The sequence below is a fragment of the Trachurus trachurus genome (genome assembly GCF_905171665.1).
Source record: "Trachurus trachurus genome assembly, chromosome: 11".
Classification (NCBI taxonomy): domain Eukaryota; kingdom Metazoa; phylum Chordata; class Actinopteri; order Carangiformes; family Carangidae; genus Trachurus; species Trachurus trachurus.
In genome coordinates this window covers 17,719,704-17,741,683 of record NC_139904.1, presented here as the reverse complement: position 1 = coordinate 17,741,683, position 21,980 = coordinate 17,719,704, and the positions used below count along the sequence as shown (strand labels likewise).

The following is a 21,980-nucleotide window of genomic DNA, read 5'->3' as shown; positions in this document are numbered from 1 at the left end:
TATGAAATGACTTCAGGGTTTCCTGAACCTGAGGCTGAGTTCATTTACGCCTGAAAGCCTCTTTTTTGTCTTACTTGGCTCACACTCACATTCTTCCATGAACTATGTGACGCGACTTGGTGTTTGGTGATAGATTGATCCGTATATAGATATGTAGATGAGAACATGAAGACTTGAACTGAGTTTCTAGTACAGTTAACAGCTCTTCTAACAAAGTCCAACTGTTTTTAGAAGAATAAGCACAGTGGGGGAGATGTATAGTTTATTTGTTAATATTTGAATGACATTTCTAAAGAAGAATTCACACCAAGACTTTTAAAATATAATTTTCCTGGTGGGCTGTAACACATGTGTCCATATTTAACCAGCTTTATCTCACTCCTGCCTGTATAGCTGTTGCCCCAGGATATATCAAATGCCCCACCCCGTGTTTTTGTATCTGTAGCTTTCTTTCAACAAATTACACCAGCATGGGATTCTTATGGGATTTTGCAAAACAGCTGTGAGACATTACACGCCGAAAGCATAATTATAGTTGTATCCATAGGATTTCTGACTGAAAGATCGTCTGCTCTTCTTAAGACGCTGGTGCTGTGGTGGGCTGTGTGGTGTGCCGTCGGTTTCAGGCTGAGGTGAGGGTGTGGAAGGAGGAGGAGGGTGTTGCACCATAGACCTGTAATGAGACTTTCCCTCCCAATATGGTTCCCATCAGGCGCACTTGCACTTGTGGCTGAAATTCCAGCGCTGAAGCAAAAGCCTTGTCTGGATCCAATCAAATCAGCTTCTGCCACGACATGCATAGAAAACTAAGGATACCGTGCGCTATAGGTTTGATGATACTCAGACGCTTCAGCAAAAAGAAATGAAGGATTTAAATGAAATCATTTTAAAGTAGTAAAAGTTGATAAGAGGCTTTTTCAGGCTATGTCTTTATCAGGTTTTGGCCCAGCTGTTTGGCCCAAATCACTGAGCACTTGACAACACTGCTTCATGTTGTGCCAGGAGACGTCAATCTTGTGTTTCACAAACACTCATTTATCATTTTTATTTTTGTCATGTCACTCATTTTCCCCATTTCAGTCACTGCCATGTCTCTCCATGTGCACTGTGGTCGGTGTCGCCGCCAAGCTACGAGCCACAAGAGCTAGCTTTGCAGTGATTCACACCATTGAGACATTAAGCACATACCAGAATTTACACCATTTCCCCCCCTCAGATTCATTCCATCTCTGCTCTAAAGCTGTAACAAAACACAACTCCTGCTTAGTCAACACTCGGCTCAGGACGAACAAGAGGAGGTGCTGGATGAAGACGACATGTATTAACGAGTCAGCATTGCAAAGGGAGTTGTGCGGCAGACATCCGCACTCCTGTGAGGCTGGAGGGTTGAGTGGCCAGCTGGCTCTGCTCACAGACTCCATATTTGTTTTAGTGTTCTCTCCTTTGAAGATAGGACCTGGAATTACAGTGTGCTCATGCATGGACACACACCTCCCCAAACACACACACACACACACACACACACACACACACACACACACACACACACACACACACACACACACACGCACACACACACACACACAATAATTTCATAAAGCAGGTGTCCCACACAGTAGGGCAAAGATGACTCATTGCTGTTGCCATGGAAAGTGCAGGAGCTGATGCTCCCGCCTGGGGACCCTCACTTCCTGTCACATCAGGCTTTGCTGTGTCCAGATTTCCTGTCTGCCCTGAGAAGGGAAGATTAGAGAGCTATCAAGTTGTTGTTTTTTCATCAAGAAGCACACACATGTGACCACTAGTTTTGCCTGAACCACAACTCAGAGAACACATTTAGTCATGTTTTCTCAAGTGTGACACTTTATTTCACCTCACTTCAGCCCACGCTTTGCTAAGCCACAATCCACCCTCCCTTTTTTTTTTTATCTAAGCTAATCTAAGCGAGTGGCTGAGCTTGTTTGTCAGCGGATATGTAGTTATGAAGGAGTCATTCTCTTATTGTGAGGGTGTACTGCTCCTCCATGAACGTTTTCATTGTTTCACTGATTGCTCTAAATCTCTGGTTGGACACATCATGCTTAAACTGAGATTACCACACTGATGTTCCCTCACAGCTCAGTCTTTCCACAGTGTATTGTCTTGTCCTCCTTTGAGTTCACTCTCGTGTTAAGCTGGAGGAGCACTGGAGACTCTAACACTAGTATGTGTAAAAGAACAGCACAGTCAGTATTCTTCATCTTTTGGCCTCTGTTTGTACTAAAGATAGTAAATATACAGTATGTCCCTTTTTTGTAGAGCAGAAATGCGCACTGGGAGTCCCTACAGCTGCTGCCTGGTAGCAGAAGGGTGGGTCACCTCTGTCAGCACAGACAGGAATGCTCTGCACACTCAGCATTTTATCCAAACATGCTCACACACACACACACACACACACACACACACACACACACACACACACACACACACACACACACACACACACACACACACACACACACACACACACACACACACAGGGTGTCTCAGTAGTAGCAGTATGTGAATATACTGTAGTTGACATGCTCACATGTCATTTTTCATACATAGTCGGACTCATCATTCTAAACGGGACACAGTCGGACACTAAACCAGCAGGCACTGGGGTCTTGTTTATGGCTACAGAAATACAAACTGTGTTAATGTCACATGGTATAAAATTCTGTATAAATGATTAACAAGTCTCCTGCAGGGAAATTCCTTTCAAGCACATCTGTGCATAGTTTGAAGAGCCTGAGAGGCAGGTGGTTTGATTTAAAGGTGTGTTCATGTGTACAGCATTGTAGTTCTAGTATGGAAACTTATCTGTTGTCAGTTTGTTTTAACTTTCCATATCCTACTCGCTCAAACATTTAGTACCTTCAGGTATTAGGGAACAAAAACACCTGTGTTGCACATTAACAGTGTTGAAACGTGTTCACTCATTGCTTTCTGTTCTCTGTCTCCTTTCATTTCTTTGCAGAAGAGGCCGACTATGCTAACTTTGGCATGAACACAATAACACGCAAGAAGAAGGCAGTGGTTGCGCTGCGCAACAATGACGTCAACCGCAAGAGGCCACAAATCCGCATCGGCATGCCGCAGGACTTCCGCCCAGTCTCCTCCATCATCGACGTGGATATCCTCCCCGAGTCCCACCGCCGCGTCCGGCTGTATCGCCACGGTTCAGACAAGCCCTTGGGTTTTTACATCCGAGACGGGACCAGCGTACGGGTGACGCCGCACGGGCTGGAGAAAGTCCCCGGCATCTTCATATCCCGCCTGGTGCCCGGAGGGTTGGCGGAGAGCACCGGACTGCTGGCGGTTAACGACGAGGTGCTGGAGGTGAACGGCATCGAGGTGACCGGGAAGTCCTTGGATCAGGTGACGGACATGATGATCGCCAACAGCCACAACCTGATCGTGACGGTCAAGCCGGTGAACCAGCGCAACAACGTGGTCCGCAGCAGCAGGATCTCGGGCAGCTCGGGCCAGTCGTCCGACAGCAGCGGGTCGACCGGTTACCCGAGCCTGTCGGTGGCCTCGGTGGGAGTGGCGTCCTCCGGAGCGCACGGGTACCAAGACGAGCTGGAGAGCGACGAGGAGACGGATATCGTCATAGAGAGCAGCATCAAGCGGCCGTCGCAGAGGTCCAACGCCTCCCTGGCGTCCAGCGTTTCTCGCACACACCAGCAGACGAACACGACGGCCTCAGGCCCGGCGGCGCCTCCCAGCCCCCCCACGCGTCCCTCATCCGTCGTCTCCACCGCCTCCTTCCACACCCAGCCGAGCCTCAACGGCGGCTCCCACCACCACCACCAGCAGCAGCAGCAGCAGCACCACCAACACCAACACCACCACCACCACCAACAGCAACACAGCAGCCTCAGCTACCAGCTCCACAGAGACCTGAGCCTTCAGCACAACGCGCACCAACAGTCCCCGCACAGCCACCACCACCACCACCACCACCACGTACAGCCCGCGCATCACAGTAGCAACCCCGCCCTCCGCCACAGCAACGGCAGCCTGCACAAAATCCTCAGCTCCCTGAAAACGGACCCACGACACAGTCTTGCGCTGCCCAGGGGAGGGGTGGAGGAGGATGGCACCGTCATTACCCTATAATACTGATAAACACACACTCAGAGACATAAACATCCCAAACTGCTCAGAGACTTAAACTGGAACAGCAGGCCGGATACGTATGAACGCAAGTGAGTTTCGTCAGATACTAATTTTGTAACTTCTGTTTGTTTTTACAAGATAATTTGATAACAGAAATCTGCAAGCCAGGAAACAAGGAAAATGTATTGTGTATATATTTCTTGTATTTTTAAAGCTGTTTTTGTCTTACATGAAAAAATTTGTACGTATGTATGTAATAAGCACCAGAACAAATAACTGTTTTTAGGAGAGTCCACTGAATCCTAGAGTTCTGAATGTGCCTACAGCCGATATCTTCTGTTAGTGACCACTTTTATTAAGATCCTTTCATTCTTATTACTGGGACCAACTTGGGGTTGCTTATGGATGTTTTTAAAGAGTAAATCTATATTTCTTATATTCTGATAAATGCTGTGTAGAGTATGATTTTTTTAATAGTTATTTTATGCATTGATGATTGTGATCAAATCCTTGTATCTGTTCCAATAAATTATTCTGTCTCACAATTTTGCAAACTGGAGATGTGGTGTTTGGGTTCAGCATTTATTGGATTGTGTTATGTCATTTAAAACCATTTATCCTGTATTTCCACAATTATGTCACACTATTAAACTCGTAAGGATATAGATAATAGTTTAATTCTCAAGATAAAACAAATTAATTGATGTCAGAGGGCCAAGAATAGATATGTTTGATACTGTCCATGTGCAAATTTTATTTCATTGGCAGATAATGTTTGTGTGATTCTGTTTGTCTCTATTAGGTTACCCAATTTCACCTTTTTTCCCAAACGTATGCAGTGTAGAAAATCATTATCTATTCAACATGCAATGGCTGCAGTTTGAATTCATGCCTAATGGGGTTTAGAACAACACATGACATCTGCTTTAGGTTTCAGAGCCTCAGGTACAAAAGCTAGAAGTGCCGCTCTACTGTCAACAAAAGAAATAATCACAGCACTGACTGACGTCCCATGTCTTCACCAGTGGCAGCAGCATCTGGAGACCAGGAATGCATAACCATAAAATATGTCTTAAGGGGCGTGACTTTGGTTTTCTTGGAAATGACTGGGTGTGTTATTACCCTACTGCAGCTAATGAAAAACTATGAAGATATTTTCACCTCGGTGCTAAAGCAAACACGGTTAAATCACACTCTTTTTTTTATATATATATAACTTCCAAAATAATGACAAACAAGATCACAAGAATATTTTCATGGCCACTTTACCACAAACATTAAAATCTTCAGTTTAATACAACAAACTGATGTTATTGGAAGGCTATAATCAGGAGGACTGGAAGTGGGAAAGACAAGGCGGGTCAATTTTCAAAACAAAGTCATTTGCTCTAGTCATCACAAGGTGAAAATTTCAACCCTTTTCAGACACAACTAGCCTTTATCATCCCCTGGCTGCTGGATACAGCTATGATACATCTGACCTGGGCATGTGGGAGGAATGCAGCTTTGTCCTGGGTCAGAGGCCCTGCAGCAGCGACGCTCTCCTTTCACCTCTCTGCTAATGAATGTGTGTCTGCTGTGTTTACTCAGCATGCCACACACCTTAAACAGCTAACAGATCATGACATCCAGCTGGTCTGCTTTGGTTCTAGTAGCCTATGCACAGACAATCGGCCATTTGTGGATTTAAAGGGAATCCCACAATTCATGACTCAATCTTTGCCGTCATTCATGAGGCAAGAAAATTAGCTAGAAAAGTTACCCGTTTGTTGCTCAGTGATGATGATCTGCCACTTCTGGGATTCAAGGCAGACTAATTAACACTGACAAAGTCTTTGCCAACTTAAAATGAACTGTAAAACAAATGGAGAAATACCCCAGCACATCAGCCATTCAATGCCACAGTTGTGATTCTTTTCCCCATGTCAAAATGTTTGTAATGTAATCTATTCTATCTGGTATTTTTGTAAGTTGTCATGGCGTTTGTATCAGACCTGTGTAGATCACTTCAGTATGAGTCCATGCAGTAAGTCTGGCTGCCATCTGCTGGCCAAGATGCCCATGACACATCTACCATGAAACAAGAAATGCACATCAGTTCAGTGCCACACAGTATTCATGATTGATTGAACAACATTTTTTTTCCACCACAAGTCACAAATTGGTTCGTCATGAATTGTAAATATATTTTTTTTAACTAGATATGAAACGACTTTCCAAAATGATCAGACATGTCACCATCATCATGTGCCTGTTCTGTTTTAAAAATAAATACATAAAAAATTATAAATTATTAGTTGGACGTTTTTCACGCACAATAATGAAAGACCTTCCTGTCAATGGTGCTTCAATTCATTTTTAATGATGCAGCGCTACAGTGTAGTATTTATATCCCAATGTTTGTGATTGTGAACTTTGTGTGGCTGCTTTGCTGAAGGTTTATGGGCATGTCTTCTTTTTATTTATTTTTTTAAATCCTACGAATAATGAAAAAGTATATTTCAGTCTACCGTGGCATGGGCTCTATGAATTGAGGTTTTCCAATTTTGTCTTGCGCGGTACAAGGTTTTTGAGTCTTGCGAGCCGCCGTCGGCTGCACAACACACGTGACCCTCGCAGTCAGTTGACAGAGCAAAACACGGCAGAGGCGGCGATAGATCAGAGAGACAGAAGAGAGAGAGAGTGAGAGAGAGGAGACATGGACCATCATCAGATTGACAGGGTGGGCCTCCTGTCCCCTCTGGAGGAGTCCAGCGCGGAGATCAGCAGAGACAGCGGCATCGTGTCCCAGAGTGCCAGCAGTCTGTCCATGGTGAGTGAGATCCTGAGCAGCGGGTCGGTGTCGCAGAGCCCCAGCTTCGGCGCCGCAGCGGCAGCAGCAGCAGCAGCAGCAGCTAACGTCAACCCTCCGAGCCCAGAGGAGGCAGATAGAGAGCCCGGGACAGACCAGCACGACCCGGAGCAGGACGACGAGGACCTGAGACACACCGCCCTCAGCTACTCCAGCTACATCAGAGCCACGGCCGGAGAGGAGGTTTGTTTGTGTACTAAGTTACACACACACACACACACACACACACACACTGCTACAAGAGACATACAACAAGTCATGTGCGGACGAACTGGCAACTTTACGTTAGCCCCCTTTGTGATTTTACTCTCGGATTAGACGACAGAGTCTTTTACAGTATGTAATTAAGGGCTTCATCAGTGGTTAATAAATCCTTTATACATCAGTTGTAAAGTATTTAACGTTATAAGCTAATCACAGTTTTTTATGGTTGCCAGATAGTGGAAAACCCCCTCTAGCACAACACTTTGTTGATGTTATAGTTCTGTAACTCATTGATTGGACCACCTCCCTATTAAAAAAAAAAAAAGGATATTTGGAAAAAAATTCAGTTATAAATAGTTATTCACATTAACAGACACACTATTAAGTTAACTGCAAAATGCTATGACTCTCTTAGAAAGTGACATGTATACATTAGCCTACTATTAAATATCAACACACAGCCATGTTATTACCTCAGCATTTGAATACAGGACACAATTGTAGAGTCTTTATTCTACAAGAAATTGGGAACTGTTAGATCAACAGCTAGTCAAACTCTATGAAATCCATCAATGGGAGTGTCCTGTCTTTAGAGAATGAAAACAATACATTGGCGGGGTGCTCTTTTAAATGTTTAGTTTGTTTCCTTTCATTTTTGGATGATCAATCTAATTTGAAAAGTTACATTTCATCTTACTATTGTCTATTGTCACTAAAGCAGGGTTTTGGATTGATTCAAAGTATTATCCATTGTCAGAAAAATAATTAGCTGCACATTCAAAGCTTAAATTAATTTCTCATGTTCCAAGCTTAAGTTCAAGTGAAATCGCAGATAATTGTTGTTAAGACTGTTTTTTTTTTTGTTTCATGTTGTCAGATTTCACTCTGTAACTGATATGAATCCAGGCCATGTGACCTCTGTCAACACTTTTTCTGTGTCGCAGTCATGTGCCCTATAGTCAAATACAACTTGTTACTGATGTCACGTCGTACATAAAGGGTCCAAGCTCATATACAGACTTGGTCAACTTCAAAAAGTGTTACCTTTAAGACAGTCGTCTGGATTGGCAGTCACGGAACTGTGTTTTGGCTGACTGTCTAGCTCGCTGTCACTCCTGAGCTGACATTAATTGGATAAGCATGATACCAGGGAATTTATAAAGTGAGCTAGCTGGCTCTGTAGGAAGACAGGGGCCTCTGTGTTTGGCCATGTGGTGCTTGCTGACACAATTTAAAGGGATTTTATCGAATTCCAGCTTAAAGTGAAACGTTGGGCTGAATTTTAAGTGCAGAGAAACTAGTCCCCAGCTGGTTCAGTTCATTTAATTTGTAGTCAGTGTTTTTACTGTAGGCTCTGCATAGTTTGTATGCATGTCTATCTTTTAACTATGTGTTTTCTTATTGATTTATCATTTAGATTCTGTGCTTGGAAAAGAGCTTGGAAGAAATGCTGACCAGAGTAGATGAGTTTGTTGGGATGTTGGACATGGTAAGTGAGGCCACACTGTGAAATAATGAAAAATTAAGTGTCATTATAAGGATTTGGTATGATTGCACTGTGTCTCATTTTGTCTATTGCATCCTTATTATTGTTTTTCTCCAGATCCGTAATGATACTTCCCAGATAGTGAATGAAAACCTACCTCAAATCCAGCAGAAGTCTGATGAAATGAGACAAATATACAGAAGAATTGATAAGTTAGAGGTAAGTGACTGTATTCATTTTCAGAGGCTGAAAGGGTTAACACTGCACACTTGATCCAATGAATGGGATCCTGTGACCAAAGCAGATTGTGAACTACTCCAATAAGGACTGTGAAATGAATGTAACACTAAACCTATAATGTGCTCAGATGGAAATAGGATTTGTGCAAAATGTTTTTTATAATTAAGAAGCTATATGACATGCCATCTTCACAAGAGGAGAAAGTAATAGAGCCAGTATGACCAAGTCAGTTTTTTACTGGTTGGTCACTTCCTTTTTTCCTCTGTCAAAAGCAGAAGTAAACAATGATCCTGGAGGGCAGTATGCTGTTGCTTTCAAAGGCCAATTACTAATTTTTGGTGAGGTATTGAATGCAGAGATAGATTTCTTATTTTTCCATTCCTCGTGTAAAGGGCCTTTTACGTACATACATTACACGTTGACATACTTTTACATTTACATTTTGTGAATATTATTTTCACATAATATATTTACAGTAGCTAGGAATCTTTCTTTCATGAGCTTCTTTCCATGTCCTGCCTGCTGTGCCTACAGGCCTTTGTAAAGATGGTGGGAGCCAATGTCAGTGCCATGGAGGAGCAAGTCACACAGGCAGAGGGAGAACTAGGAACACTACCTGGTGCTTTCAAGAAGATCCTTCGCACAATGAGTGTCCCAGGCTTCTTAAATGTAAGAGCTCCTTAATGTGTTTGTGAAAAAATTATTTAATGTTATCAGTTTGCCCCATAAGTGCTATGTATTGTACATTTGCATGTTAAAGGGATAGTTCAACATTCTGGCAAATTTGCCTATCGCCATAATCACTACGGTCACAGGAGTATGTTCATTACCTTTAATTGTCGGTGCATGTTGTTTTAAGATCTGCAGGGCAGAGGCGCTAGCTGCTCAGTGAACACAATGGAGGTGAACGGTACTGGTCCCCTGTCCCTCAAAACTCATCAAATACACAATCCAACAACTCCAAAACGCTCTCATGGAGAAGTTGTGACCTGCACATTCACCACGCTATAAAATAATCATGTATAATTATTAACTACTTGCGCTTTCACTCCGCCCAGCAGCCGTGTCTGGAAAACAACTGTCTCGTAATGTTACATTATTATTTCATGGCGTGGTGAATGTGCAGGTCACAACTTGTCCACAAGAGCATTTTGGAGTTGGTGGATTGTGTATTTGATGAGTTTGATGAGGGACAGGGGACCAGTACCGTTATCTCAATTGTGTTCGCTGAGCAGCTCGCGTCTCTGCCCCACAGATCTCAAAACAACATGCACTAACAATTAAAGGTAATGAACCTATTTCTATGACTATAGGGATTATGGCAATTGGCGAATTTGCCAAAATGTTGAACTGTCCCTTAATATTGACATAAACAGTGAACGACCACCATATAGATACAGTCAGATATATGTATACTTTTTACAATTATTGGAAATAAGACTAATTTGTGTCTGTTCATTTGCAGAAACCGGCCAGCCCAAGAAGACCAGCACCACATCAGCGTCGAGAGGTCCCCAGTGTTTTCCGGACAGATGATTATTTCACATCACAGCCCGAACAGTGACCCGCTAGAACATTTAACTTGACGTGGTTCTAACCTCAGAGGCCTGTTTGAATGAAACTGTAGAGACAAATTTTACTGCCATCCATTGCAAGCGGATCTGTTGGTACAGCGGCCTCAACAAAGCAATAGTAGCCTTTCTGAACAAGTCACTGGAAGTCAAGAGCGTGAAGACACTCTTCATTTTTTGGAGTGTCATTTTCCTGGCAGCAACAAGCACTGAATTGTAGCAAAATGATTTTAAAAGTGCCTAAATGGGTCTCATTTCTGTCAGTCTTGTTTTCACCAGTTGTGAGGAAAACAAATGTCAGCTGTTCAGTGTGACAAGTCAAGAGGACGTCATCCCACTGCAAGGAAGGTACAACAGGAGGAGCTGCAAAGATCTGAAGATGTATTACACCAAGGAATTAACCCAGCGGTTTTTTTTATAAATTACATTCCTGTTACTGGCGTTTGTAAAAACCTGCACGCTGAAAGTTGAATTAATCTGTGTTTATAATATCTCGTCCCCCCTCCCCGAGCAATATTGATCTCATCCAGTTACGGATTTAATGTCTTCCACATCAAAATATTTACGCTAGTGCAAGCCTGACATTACTGGCTATGGATGACAGTTGCCCTATTGATGTGGGGCTACATCTTTAAATGGCACCTATGGGGAAAAAAAGAAAGAAAAGAAAAAAAAAGCACACTATTAATAAATTGCATTAGTCAAAGTCTGGGCCAGTGATGAAGCTGTGATGGAGTCAGTTGAGATGTGATGTAGTCCTGACCCTTCCTACAAAGTTCAAGGAGTAATGGTCGCAGCTGTGATTTGTTATTCAAATCATTATTTGCCAAAATAGTTAGGAATAAAATGTTTCATTTACAAGTTGATTTTGTTTTACTGTTTTTAATATAATCATTAAAGATTTATTTGACACAAGGTTTTTTGTTGCATGCCCAATTTTTTTTTTTTTTTAATTTCTCCTAGTCATGGTCACGGGTATTCACCAGTTTATGGTATTTACTCAATCGCATAGATTGTGTTTGAAAGGGTTTCTCATTCTCTTTGATAGTATGAATTAATCGCGATTTGTAGCCCTGAGTTTAGTTTTTCGGGCAGCCCTTACCTTCAAATTCTGAGCCCGCTCCCACGACTTAAAGACGTAAATACCAACCTTTACTTAAGAAACGTTGACCTTAGTAGATTTCAATGGCGGCATGGTGATACCTAGTTATGGATGTATTATATTATCATAGATCCATGTACCTAGTCAGGGAGGAAGAGGTCCTGACAGGCAAAACTCTGGGCCGCAGTTAGCCTCGTGAAAGGAGGGTCCTCATTGGTCAGTTGGAAGGTGACGTGTTGAGTTTGTCATAACCCAGAGGAAGCGGGAACACCATCATCCACCTCGGTGTGATTCTGTCCATTTCCACGCCGGCCTGTCTGCTGCTTGAAAAACTAAGATAAAACTTGACAAAGTAAGCTTTCTCCCTTTTTTCTTCTCGCTTTAACTCTTTCTTAAGCTATTAACATGCCCCTAGTTGTACTAGCATGGCTTTAGTCCGGAGAGTTTAGTGAAAGTTCACAAAGCGGTCCAACGTAAACGAAAGCCAAGTGTGTGTGTGTGCGTGAGCTAACAGTGAAGTTAGCCGTGAGTTAACGTTTCTGGTCAACTTATGGCGACGGAGCCCCGGTGCTGAACCGTCTGTGGTAACTTTTGATGCACCCGGGTCAGTGTTTCTAATCTTAGCTTTCCCATTCATAGGGAAATACATCGATAGATAATATATGGGCTAATTATAGAAACCATTATCGACAACTCGTCCTATGACCTCATGATAGTTTGACAATACGAATTTATCGATACAAACGAGTAATCTCTGTGTTTGTCTTTGGCCTAACCGCAGCAATAAAACTAGGACTAGTTATTATTTCATTATTTATAGATCTTCTTGTTGTTTATTCGAATAATCGATTCTTTAAGTGTCAGAAAACAGATAAAGGTATCCCCTATGTTTTTTAAAACCTATATGTGATGGATTGAAATTAACGTTATTGTACATATTGTATCTAACCCAAAAACATAAAATATTCAGTTTATGATCTAAAGGAGACAAAGAAAAGCGTCAGAATGATGCATGAGTGAGTTTAAGGAGTGATTGTTTGGAGTATCTGGTTGAAAATCGATTGAAATGATCGATTAATTGACTAACTATTGCAGCTCTAAATCAAACGATACAGACAAAGTGGAAAAAGACATGAAGTCCCAAAGTGGCACATAGCTGTAACGTTACCACTGTGTCTCTCTAGTATACAGAGCTAAGCAAAACATGATTTTAGTTATTCAGTTTCCATGTGTGAGTAATGGTAATTACATTTTATTTTTTATTTTTTCATCTGACGGGGGGGGGGGGGTCAGCTCTTACTGTGTGGATTGGCAGGTCAGTTTTTCCCTAGGTGGTCAGTGTGTGTTAACTTTGACAGTAGGTTGCAGTGCCTCCACTAGAGGGTGATAACGTGCTGTGTTGGAGAAATCTGCCCTAAGATGAGTGCATAGACCTGTGCTGTGGATTTTTACTGTCAAATACATTTTAATTTATGATATATTTAAAGCAACATACCAAAACCAATTCTATTTGCTATATGAATTTGCAGCTGTTGTGTACTTCAGGTGACTAATTGATTAACTGACTTTCTGCCTGTCCTCATCAATCCTGTTATAAAAATTGGGATGTCAGATGATCCCATAAAAAATTAAAAACTTGTCTGCTTATGTATAGATGTGTAGACCTAGAAAGTACAAATTAAAATGCACAATATACATATCAAAAACTTTTTTTTTTTTAAATAGAAGATAGAAGATATTATATAATGCATTAGGAAAAACAAAATATAGACTGTCACCCCAAACTTCATAAGTGATTGGTCATCTGGAGTTCAACATCTGGTTATGTTGCAACTATTTAAATTAAAATGATACTAAACCTGTCCTGGCATGTCCTCAGCGTATTCCCTACAGCAGTGAGAGCTGAGGTTGCCATTTAAAGTCCCACCAGTAACTGCTGCTGCACCTATTTGAGCCAACCCTCGCTACAAATAAGGTCAACTCGGGTGCTCGAAAATCTTAGCGTGTACCACAACTCTTTCTATGACGCAACTCTTTTTTCTTTCAGATCCAAGGCTTCACAGATGGCTTGTGAGAAAGAAATATGGCAGAAGATTGGAGAGGGCTTTGTCCAAGAATATTACAACCAGTTTGACAATACCAACAGGACGGCACTGGGAAACCTTTATGTACGTTGCTTTACTGTTCATTTTAAATATGCTACAGTGCATGTTTTTTTTTTATGTGTACATGTATGTGATGTAAACAAACCTGTTTTCTTAGTCTGCTGATGCTTGTTTGACGTGGGAAGGATCACCTTTTCAAGGAAGAGAACCCATCTCAGGCAAACTAGCTGTAAGTATCTCTTCTTTACATGGTTGTTATACATTGCAGTCCACAAAGAAACTATGGAAATATAGGCCTCCAGTTTTTCTGTTCCACTGATGTGTCAAAATACATTATGTTCAAACATTCCTAAAACATTTCTCATTTTCCTGCATTGAACACCATCCAACCTTTTCTTTTGTCTTTCTTATTATAATGATGGTCGCTGGGTGTTGCTGTATATTCCAATGATATCATTTCTAATCCACAGAACCTGCCTTTCAAGCGTATCAAACACATTATCACAGAGCAAGACTTCCAGCCCACGATAGATAGTTGTATCCTCATCATGGTGTTTGGACAGTTGCAGGTAAGTTGGTTGATTTTACTTAATCTCCACAGATGTCCAGTTGAAGTCATAAGTTTACTCCATCTATGCACAATTCCTGATATTTATTCATAATAACCATCTGTCTTAAAGCTCCTACAAGGAACTTTTAACTGGATATGCAAAAGTCTCTCTTTTCTGCTGACGTCTCTGTGTGACCTGCAACAGCAAATGAGCCCATCGGTGTGAATATTAGCTATTTCTAAATAGTGAGACGAGGCAGTGGTCGGGTCGGGTCAAACCACGGACGAAACGATTTACGGCACTCAGACGGAGATGGCACATGCGACAGGGCTCAAGACCTCAATTCCTTCCACAGACGTAAAATATGTATAGAATGATAATTAACTCATGAGTGCCAACCACGTAATTTCTCGTTTTTTGCTTCTTTTTTTTTAATTATGAAACTAGACACTTTAACACACCTTTATGTGTAAATTTTGGGACTCTACGACAAGCAGAACGGAAATAGATGATGATCAAAAACTCATGACAGCTCAAAATCTGGAAGTTTTTATCATAACTCGGCTTTTGCAAACGGAGTTCTGCATGTGGATGCAGCACTGCCGCTCCGCTCTCACCCGCGAGGCTCCAGCAGCTCGGAGCCGAAACAGGAAGCTCCCAGCCGACAGTCCTGCCCGGTCTTCATCTGGAGCAACACCGTGTCCTCCCCGAGCTCCTCCCGCGGTAAAATCTGATGGTCTCTGGGCCAAAGCAGGCCGCCGGCACCGACCCGTACCACAGAAGGACCGCGACCACCGGTGGGGCCGGTGTTCCCGACCTGCTGTGGCCGACAGACCCTCACGTTCCGCGGCGAGAGGCTGTGCCACGGTACGGTGCGTCTGTGTTATTGTTGTGTAGTGGCGCCCCCCCCATGGTGGTTTTGTGAATAGAACAACAACAATTGTTGTATATATTTATCTTACACGAGCCCTTTGATCCAGAAATGCGAGTGTCAGAAGAGCGACAGACACAAACAGAGCACCTTCCATAAAAGACGCTGTATCTCCTTTTCTAGAAAAAAAGCAGGGATTTTGGTGAAACCCAGCCATGTTTAGCTTGAGTTTTCTCAGGAACAGAGGCACATAGAAACAAACAGTTTGTGGCCATTTGAAGCAGAAAGTTTTCACCTTTTAAATGAGCCACAGTATGTGTTGGTGGCAATAATATAGAATACACTGTGCCGGTACACTTGACTAAAACTTTGGAAAGGAGCGCGGCACTCAATGAGTTAATAACACCCGGGACACAGTCGGGACAAAGTTGTTGTTGTTGTTGTTTTTTTAACGGAAAATGCGAATATCACTGTCGCTACACAAACGGTGCACAACTTCTTGTAGCAGGAGCCTCCTGCAGACGTCATGCATCAGCTGCAGCCACAGCAGTGAGTGAGAATCTCCTCCGCACCGGAGATAGCCGAGGCAGACGGGGCAGCTTGATCTTACTAATGTCAGCAGTCCTGGTGCTCCACAGACCGAGCCTAGGTTCTCCTCCTTGGCCCCGAGTTGCAAACACCTGGTGGGTGAAAGCGAGGCAGCTGGTTTATGCTACAACGGAACAGAGTTGTTTTCGAGGCCAATGCAGAGACTGCTTGCCGAAAAACTGCCCCCGACAGGAAGGCGCATCAGCGGTTTTGCATGAATTTACTGCCAAAACGACTCTACTCGTAACGTTCCGTTATTATCTCATAGCTTGGTGAATGTGCAGGTCACAACTTGTCCACTAGAGTGTTTTGGAGTTGTTGGATTGTGTGTTTGATGAGTTTGATGAGGGAAACCAAGAAATCCCATTAGCCTCCATAACGTAGCTCTGAGCAGCTCGCGGCTCTGCTCTGCCATTCTAAAATAGCTTGCACCAACAATTAAAGGTAACAAACCTACTCCTAAAACTATAGGGATTATGGCATTGGGCCAATTTGCCAAAATGTTGAACTATCCCTTTAAGATGTCCATTCAGCTGTCAGTTTTTCTAAGTCCCCCCAACTTTTCCTACAGCAAAGCATCCACAAAACATGATGCTTCCATGCCTGTGCTTCATGGTTGGGATGGTATTCCTCAGGTTGAAAGAGTCACCTGTTTTGTCTGAAAGAACTGCAAGAGCCATGTATTTGGTTGTGCTCTGCTACTCCAAACGCCAGGGGGAGCCAAGTAAGAGCGAGCCAGCGATGCTTAAAGTCTCTAGTTAAGGGGGCACAGGTGTTGTTTTTTAATATAGAAACAAAGGACACAAACAGATTTTGACTGTTCATACAAATATTATGTACCGGTATATTTTTGGTTATTTAACTTTACATTTGGGAAGGTATTAATACAACATTAGGACCAATTAATAAACAATCTGACAAAACAGTCAAACAAAATAGTTTTCTGTGGATCTGTCTGTAAACTGTAAACTGTCCATAAAATGGATTCCCTTACCGACTTGCCAAAACTGTAGTTTGACAGCATGAAATCTGTGGAAGAGTTTTGATGACTTCACAGATGCTTGTGACTTCAACTGTACAACTGTGTTGACTAATTTCTTTATATTTTCTATACCTCAGACTCATTTGTACTCTACGGTCTTTCTTTTCTTTTTTTATCACAAGGAAATATGTCATCATGTATATTAAAATACATTCATGCCTTATGTAGCATTAACAGTTTCCTCAACATTTTCTTCCACAGGTTGATGATGATCCACCTATGGCCTTCCATCAAGTGTTTATGCTGAAGAACCAAAACGGCGCCTGGGCTTGCACAAACGACGTCTTCCGGTTGGGAATACATAACATCCCAGCATAGCCGTCTTATTTTGTTGGCTCACACACACACACACATTGAGATCCACCTCTGAATTAATGCTAGGCTCATCCCTGAAGACATGATTACAACATTCCTACATGTTTACAATACATCTGTAAGCATGCTGTTTGTACAAGGACAAAAATGCCAAATTACATTCCTGTCCAATAAAAGAATTTATAAGTAAATGTTTAATCTCTGACTATCTAACTTTTTCCTCCATGACAATGACTGCATGTGTGAAAGTCATTTCTGTCTCCTCCTTCCTCTTTCTGTGGTTTTGTAATGTTGCATATGAGCACTTGGAGGCGGAGTGTGTAGCTCGGTGTGTGTCAGTTTAAATGGCCTCGCCAACAAAGCCTCAAGCTACAGCCTCGTGAGGTCATGGCACAGAGTAGGAGCTGAAAGAGACAAAATATGTCCACGAGTGAAATGGACACGGACCTGAACATACATCGTCCGTCGACTGACCTTAACCAAATGGTAAGCAGCAGATTATACACAGCTATAAACACCGTGTTATCAGTCACACGAGGACTGTGGGAAGTTAAACAAGAATAACGAGTATATTTGTGTAACTGTCACTTCCAATCGGTCGGTAACCTGGACTCACAAACTAAAGAGGTTAATTTAGCGGGGTTGGCTTCGCTGTGTTGAAGTACAAGAGCATTTAGTGTGTGTGTGTGTGGCTAACGTAGTATTACATATAGCTTGTGGCTAACTCAGTGACGTTATGGCGATGTTGAATTTAACACAATCACTGACAGTGCTCCAATTTGAACGACTCAAACTGTTGGTGATAAGACCATAGCAGTCAGTGTGAAGACTCATTTTTAAGAAGCCCATATTATATACATAAGGAGGAAATATCCTTTGTTGTTACGAGACGATGCGCATGCGCAGTGACTGCTTTGGGTTTTAAAGGTTCCTTCCGTAAATAAGCTGTATACCCAACCTGACATAGGGTGTGTAGTAGGCTATCTATCTATCTGCTGAAGCTTAATTTTGAACAATAAAACATACATTTGAAGAATACAAAAAAAGTGAGGTGAAGATATTTCTGGTTATTTACTTGGCTCTGGCTCTTTTGCAGAACGGTGTCAAAGACAAAGATCCAGACTGTCGAAATGGTTCAGAAACAGAGGACGAACCTTTGCTCAGGGAAAACCCCAGGCGGTTTGTCATCTTTCCCATCCAGTACCCTGACATCTGGAAGATGTACAAGCAGGCACAAGCCTCCTTCTGGACAGTGGAGGAGGTAGGTTTCAAAATTTTTGGTATTTCTGGTTGTGAAATTAAATTGCTATAAACATGTGTTATGTTTATGTTTTTCAGGTGAATTTCCTCACATATTTATTTATTCAATGTTTACCTCATCATTGGACCAACCAAAACAATCAGCAAGGCAGACATATTCAACTCATTTTGTGTCTTCCAGGTTGATCTATCCAAAGACCTGGCACACTGGGACAGATTGAAAGATGAAGAGAGGGGATTCATTTCTCACGTCCTTGCCTTCTTTGCTGCTAGCGATGGCATCGTCAATGAGAACCTGGTGAGAGTGAGATGTCGCTCAGCTGCTCTGTGGCTTGTGCACCCACCAGACGGTTGCGCCAAGATTCAGAGCATGGCAGTTAAATGCAATTGGCAGCCAAATTAAAATAGTTAGGTGACATTTTTGCATTTTGTCTTTCATCTAACAGGTGCAGAGGTTCTGCCAGGAGGTACAGATACCTGAAGCACGCTCCTTCTACAGCTTCCAGATCCTCATAGAGACGGTTCACTCAGAGATGTACAGCATGCTCCTCAACACTTACATTAGGGACCTGAAGAAGAGGTCAGTTGCATATTTGTCTTGGGGTGGCACAGTGGCTTTCTCTTAACTTTAATTTAAGATTCAAGCAGTTTTGTATCTCATTTATTTTTTGAATTCATAACAATTTATTGCATTTTCTGTGATAGATGAACACAATACAGCATGGTGTAATGGTTAGATGGTAAAGATTAGGCCTTGGTCTCCTTGGAGCAGGTTGCACAACCATAAACTGTAAGACCTGCACCTGTGAGCAACACAGGATAAGCCTACAAAACTCTGGGGGGATTTCTGTTGCACTCCCAGCTGCCTCAGCTTTGACATGGCTCCAAAATAGAACGACAACAGTTTCATTCATGAGCAGGCTTTGTACAGTGTCTATAAAAACTATATCCACTGAATGTATTTTGTTGTACAGCATGCATATTTGTTTCCTTTATTTTTATTGTGCACATTCAGAGGTTCTGCCATAGTATATGTTATATGCAAAAGACTATGGGCTTCCAATATCATGTGAATAGTTTTCATAGTTCATGTTCATTCAGGTTTTTAACATTTTTTATTACTTGTATGTGTCCTAGGGACTACTTGTTTAACGCTATTGAGACCATGCCATGTGTAAAAAGAAAAGCGGACTGGGCCCTACAGTGGATAAATGACGACAAAGCCACATTTGGTGAGAAAGACATGATCTTAAAAACATCCTATCATAGAGTGAATATAAAGAACAATTCTTGCCCAGGGGAGCTTCATGTTTACTGGGGATTAACAGTAGTTTTGACGCTGACTTTCTGTCCTCAGGGGAGCGACTTGTGGCTTTTGCAGCTGTGGAGGGAATCTTCTTCTCCGGCTCATTCGCTGCCATCTATTGGCTAAAGAAGAGAGGCCTGATGCCTGGACTTACCTACTCCAATGAGCTGATTAGCAGGGATGAGGTGAGAGGGACTCACAAACTATGAAAAAAATGAACTGAAAAGTCTACCAAACTCACTGAGCTGAAAGACAGGTGTAAAAAACAAAAAAACAATAATATATAGATACTTGATCTCGGGTTACATTACATATTGCTTGGTGCTGGGGTGAAATTTAGATAATCACTAATATTACTTACTAAAATAAACCTGGATATGTTTTGCTCATACAATGATGTGGCAAATGGTTCTGAACTTTATCTCTTTGTTGAGTTTGTGTAGCACTTGAGGTTTGGCAGTGCAGGTTTTTCCTGTTTACTTGAGGTCACAGAGATTACCAAAGTAGCTATAGTGCTTCTAGGTTGATCTTCCGAGTTTCAATGTCACCTACCCTGATATGTGTATCAATGTGTCTCCTAGGGCCTCCACTGTAACTTTGCCTGCCTGCTGTACAGCTACCTGGTGAACAAGCCATCAGAGGACAGAGTGAAGGACATCATCACCAAAGCTGTTAGCATTGAGCAGGTCAGTTAGTGTTGGAAGTATGAAACTCAACCCACACTACCACATCACAAAGCATACATCAGCTATGCTTATTTTTCACAAGCTTGTTTGTTTGTTTGTTTGTTCTCTGATTGTACTTTGTGACTTTAAAGGGGAACTATGTTACATTTTAAGCTCAATTACACAGCTTTGGAGTAACTGTAATGGTTAAATAAATGACTTGTAACTTGTTACGGTGAGAATGGAGGCTCTCTGCTTTCCACCTAGTGTCACTTGGCTGAAAACCAACCTTGTACGATCAGCGCTGCCGACCCGGTGTCCCAGCTCTGGTGTCTCCGCGGCACTGCAACACAAATGCAAACGTAACTCGTAATCTATTGTATATGACAGAATAGACCACAAAAATATACACATGCCATAACATCATATAACGTTATCCACCGCTCATGGACTGCTTTCTCGCCAGCTTTGTTGAAAACAAATGCACATGGCTGAGAAAAGGGTTAGCAAAACAGCTGAAAAGCGACCAGACTTGCATAGTTCCCCTTTAAGAGGCTGATATCTTCATAGGACATAACATTTCTGTAAACATCCTGTTTGGTGTTGCAGGAGTTTTTGACAGAGGCTTTGCCAGTGGATCTCATTGGAATCAACTGTTGTCTAATGAAACGGTACATTGAGTTTGTGGCAGACCGTCTTCTCACTGACCTCGAACTGGCCAAGGTAATTTAAATGTTAATTAACTGGAACCCATGTGGTCTTTTTAACTTGATGTCTTTATATTATGGTAGCTATTGAAGAACATGATCCCATGAAGCCTTGGTGTGTAAGCTAAATCCCCTCACAAATTAGCTACTATGACTATGATTAGACAAATGGTTTTTGGTTAGTAGTGTGAAATAATATTTATTTTCTCCTCTTTTTCAAGGTTTATCAAGTGGAAAATCCCTTTGACTTCATGGAGTCCATTTCACTAGAGGGGAAAACCAACTTTTTTGAGAAACGAGTGGCAGAGTATCAGAGATTTGGAGTTATGTCAAGCGTGATGGGCGGTGAATTCACATTGGATGCTGACTTCTGAAACAGAGATGACACTCAAGTTACATACTGTTACTTTTGAACTATTTATTTATTTTTGTTTTATGTAGTAGTTGGCAAAGAAAAACCTCTGCAGGATGAAACGACATTTAACTAGGGAGTTAGTTACTTTAGCAGCCAGTGTTGTTACAAAGTGGAATATAGGGATTTCTTATGGCCATTTTGACCTGGAAAGTATGGTGCAAGGATATATATAAATCCAGTGACAAAGAGATTGTTTGACACCTTTTTGCCAGATGGGATGATACATATATATAGGTTATATTTTATTGAGTCTGCAGATGACGGTACTGCCTTCTACAGTGATTTATTTCCGTTTTGTCATTTTTAAGTAACAATAAAATATTTTATAAAATTGAATGTAATGTCATTCTTGTCATTTATTTGTGAGGAATCATTCTGTACATTCACCACCGTTTGTGACAAATTATGAAAATGTTTTTTAATTAATTGTTGGCAATTCCAACGTCCTTGGTTCTATCCCATTGTATTTACTTATAAACAGCCACAGTAAATCAGTATTTGTATGTATACAGCGGCTAACTGCAGTTAAACTGAGATTTCTCCAGTAGACAGATT

At 41.9% G+C, this 21,980-nt stretch overlaps 4 protein-coding genes across 5 annotated transcripts in view; all 4 read left to right on the top strand.

Moving 5' to 3' along the window:
• pard6gb (par-6 family cell polarity regulator gamma b) overlaps window positions 1–4,659 on the top strand; it is a 31,490-nt gene extending 26,831 nt beyond the window's left edge. Inside the window, exon 3 of one of the 2 annotated variants that reach the window (XM_083981662.1) lies at window positions 3,005–4,659. In XM_083981662.1, coding sequence (XP_083837788.1) covers window positions 3,005–4,146 — 1,142 coding nt within the window. In that variant the 3' untranslated portion in view covers window positions 4,147–4,659. Of the gene's footprint in view, window positions 1–3,001 lie in introns of both variants that reach the window. The other variant, XM_083981661.1, reaches the window with a different exon arrangement.
• Window positions 4,660–6,824: 2,165 nt separating this feature from the next.
• On the top strand, window positions 6,825–11,353 carry bloc1s4 (biogenesis of lysosomal organelles complex-1, subunit 4, cappuccino). The gene is made up of 5 exons (XM_083981692.1): window positions 6,825–7,180; window positions 8,619–8,690; window positions 8,805–8,906; window positions 9,462–9,596; window positions 10,393–11,353. The coding sequence occupies exons 1-5, from the start codon at window positions 6,845–6,847 to the stop codon at window positions 10,489–10,491; spliced, it is 744 nt and encodes a 247-aa protein (XP_083837818.1). The 5' UTR covers window positions 6,825–6,844; the 3' UTR covers window positions 10,492–11,353.
• Window positions 11,354–11,862: 509 nt separating this feature from the next.
• LOC310993395 (nuclear transport factor 2-like) lies at window positions 11,863–17,257 on the top strand. The gene is made up of 5 exons (XM_083981731.1): window positions 11,863–11,952; window positions 13,648–13,768; window positions 13,863–13,934; window positions 14,176–14,274; window positions 16,959–17,257. Exons 2-5 carry the CDS (start codon window positions 13,664–13,666, stop codon window positions 17,073–17,075), a joined length of 393 nt encoding a protein of 130 aa, XP_083837857.1. The 5' UTR covers window positions 11,863–11,952; window positions 13,648–13,663; the 3' UTR covers window positions 17,076–17,257.
• A 110-nt stretch (window positions 17,258–17,367) lies between these two features.
• rrm2b (ribonucleotide reductase M2 b) lies at window positions 17,368–21,726 on the top strand. The gene is made up of 9 exons (XM_083981667.1): window positions 17,368–17,558; window positions 18,169–18,333; window positions 18,514–18,630; window positions 18,779–18,912; window positions 19,470–19,564; window positions 19,690–19,823; window positions 20,220–20,324; window positions 20,913–21,026; window positions 21,232–21,726. Exons 1-9 carry the CDS (start codon window positions 17,493–17,495, stop codon window positions 21,382–21,384), a joined length of 1,083 nt encoding a protein of 360 aa, XP_083837793.1. The 5' UTR covers window positions 17,368–17,492; the 3' UTR covers window positions 21,385–21,726.
• The last annotated feature ends 254 nt before the right edge of the window (window positions 21,727–21,980 follow it).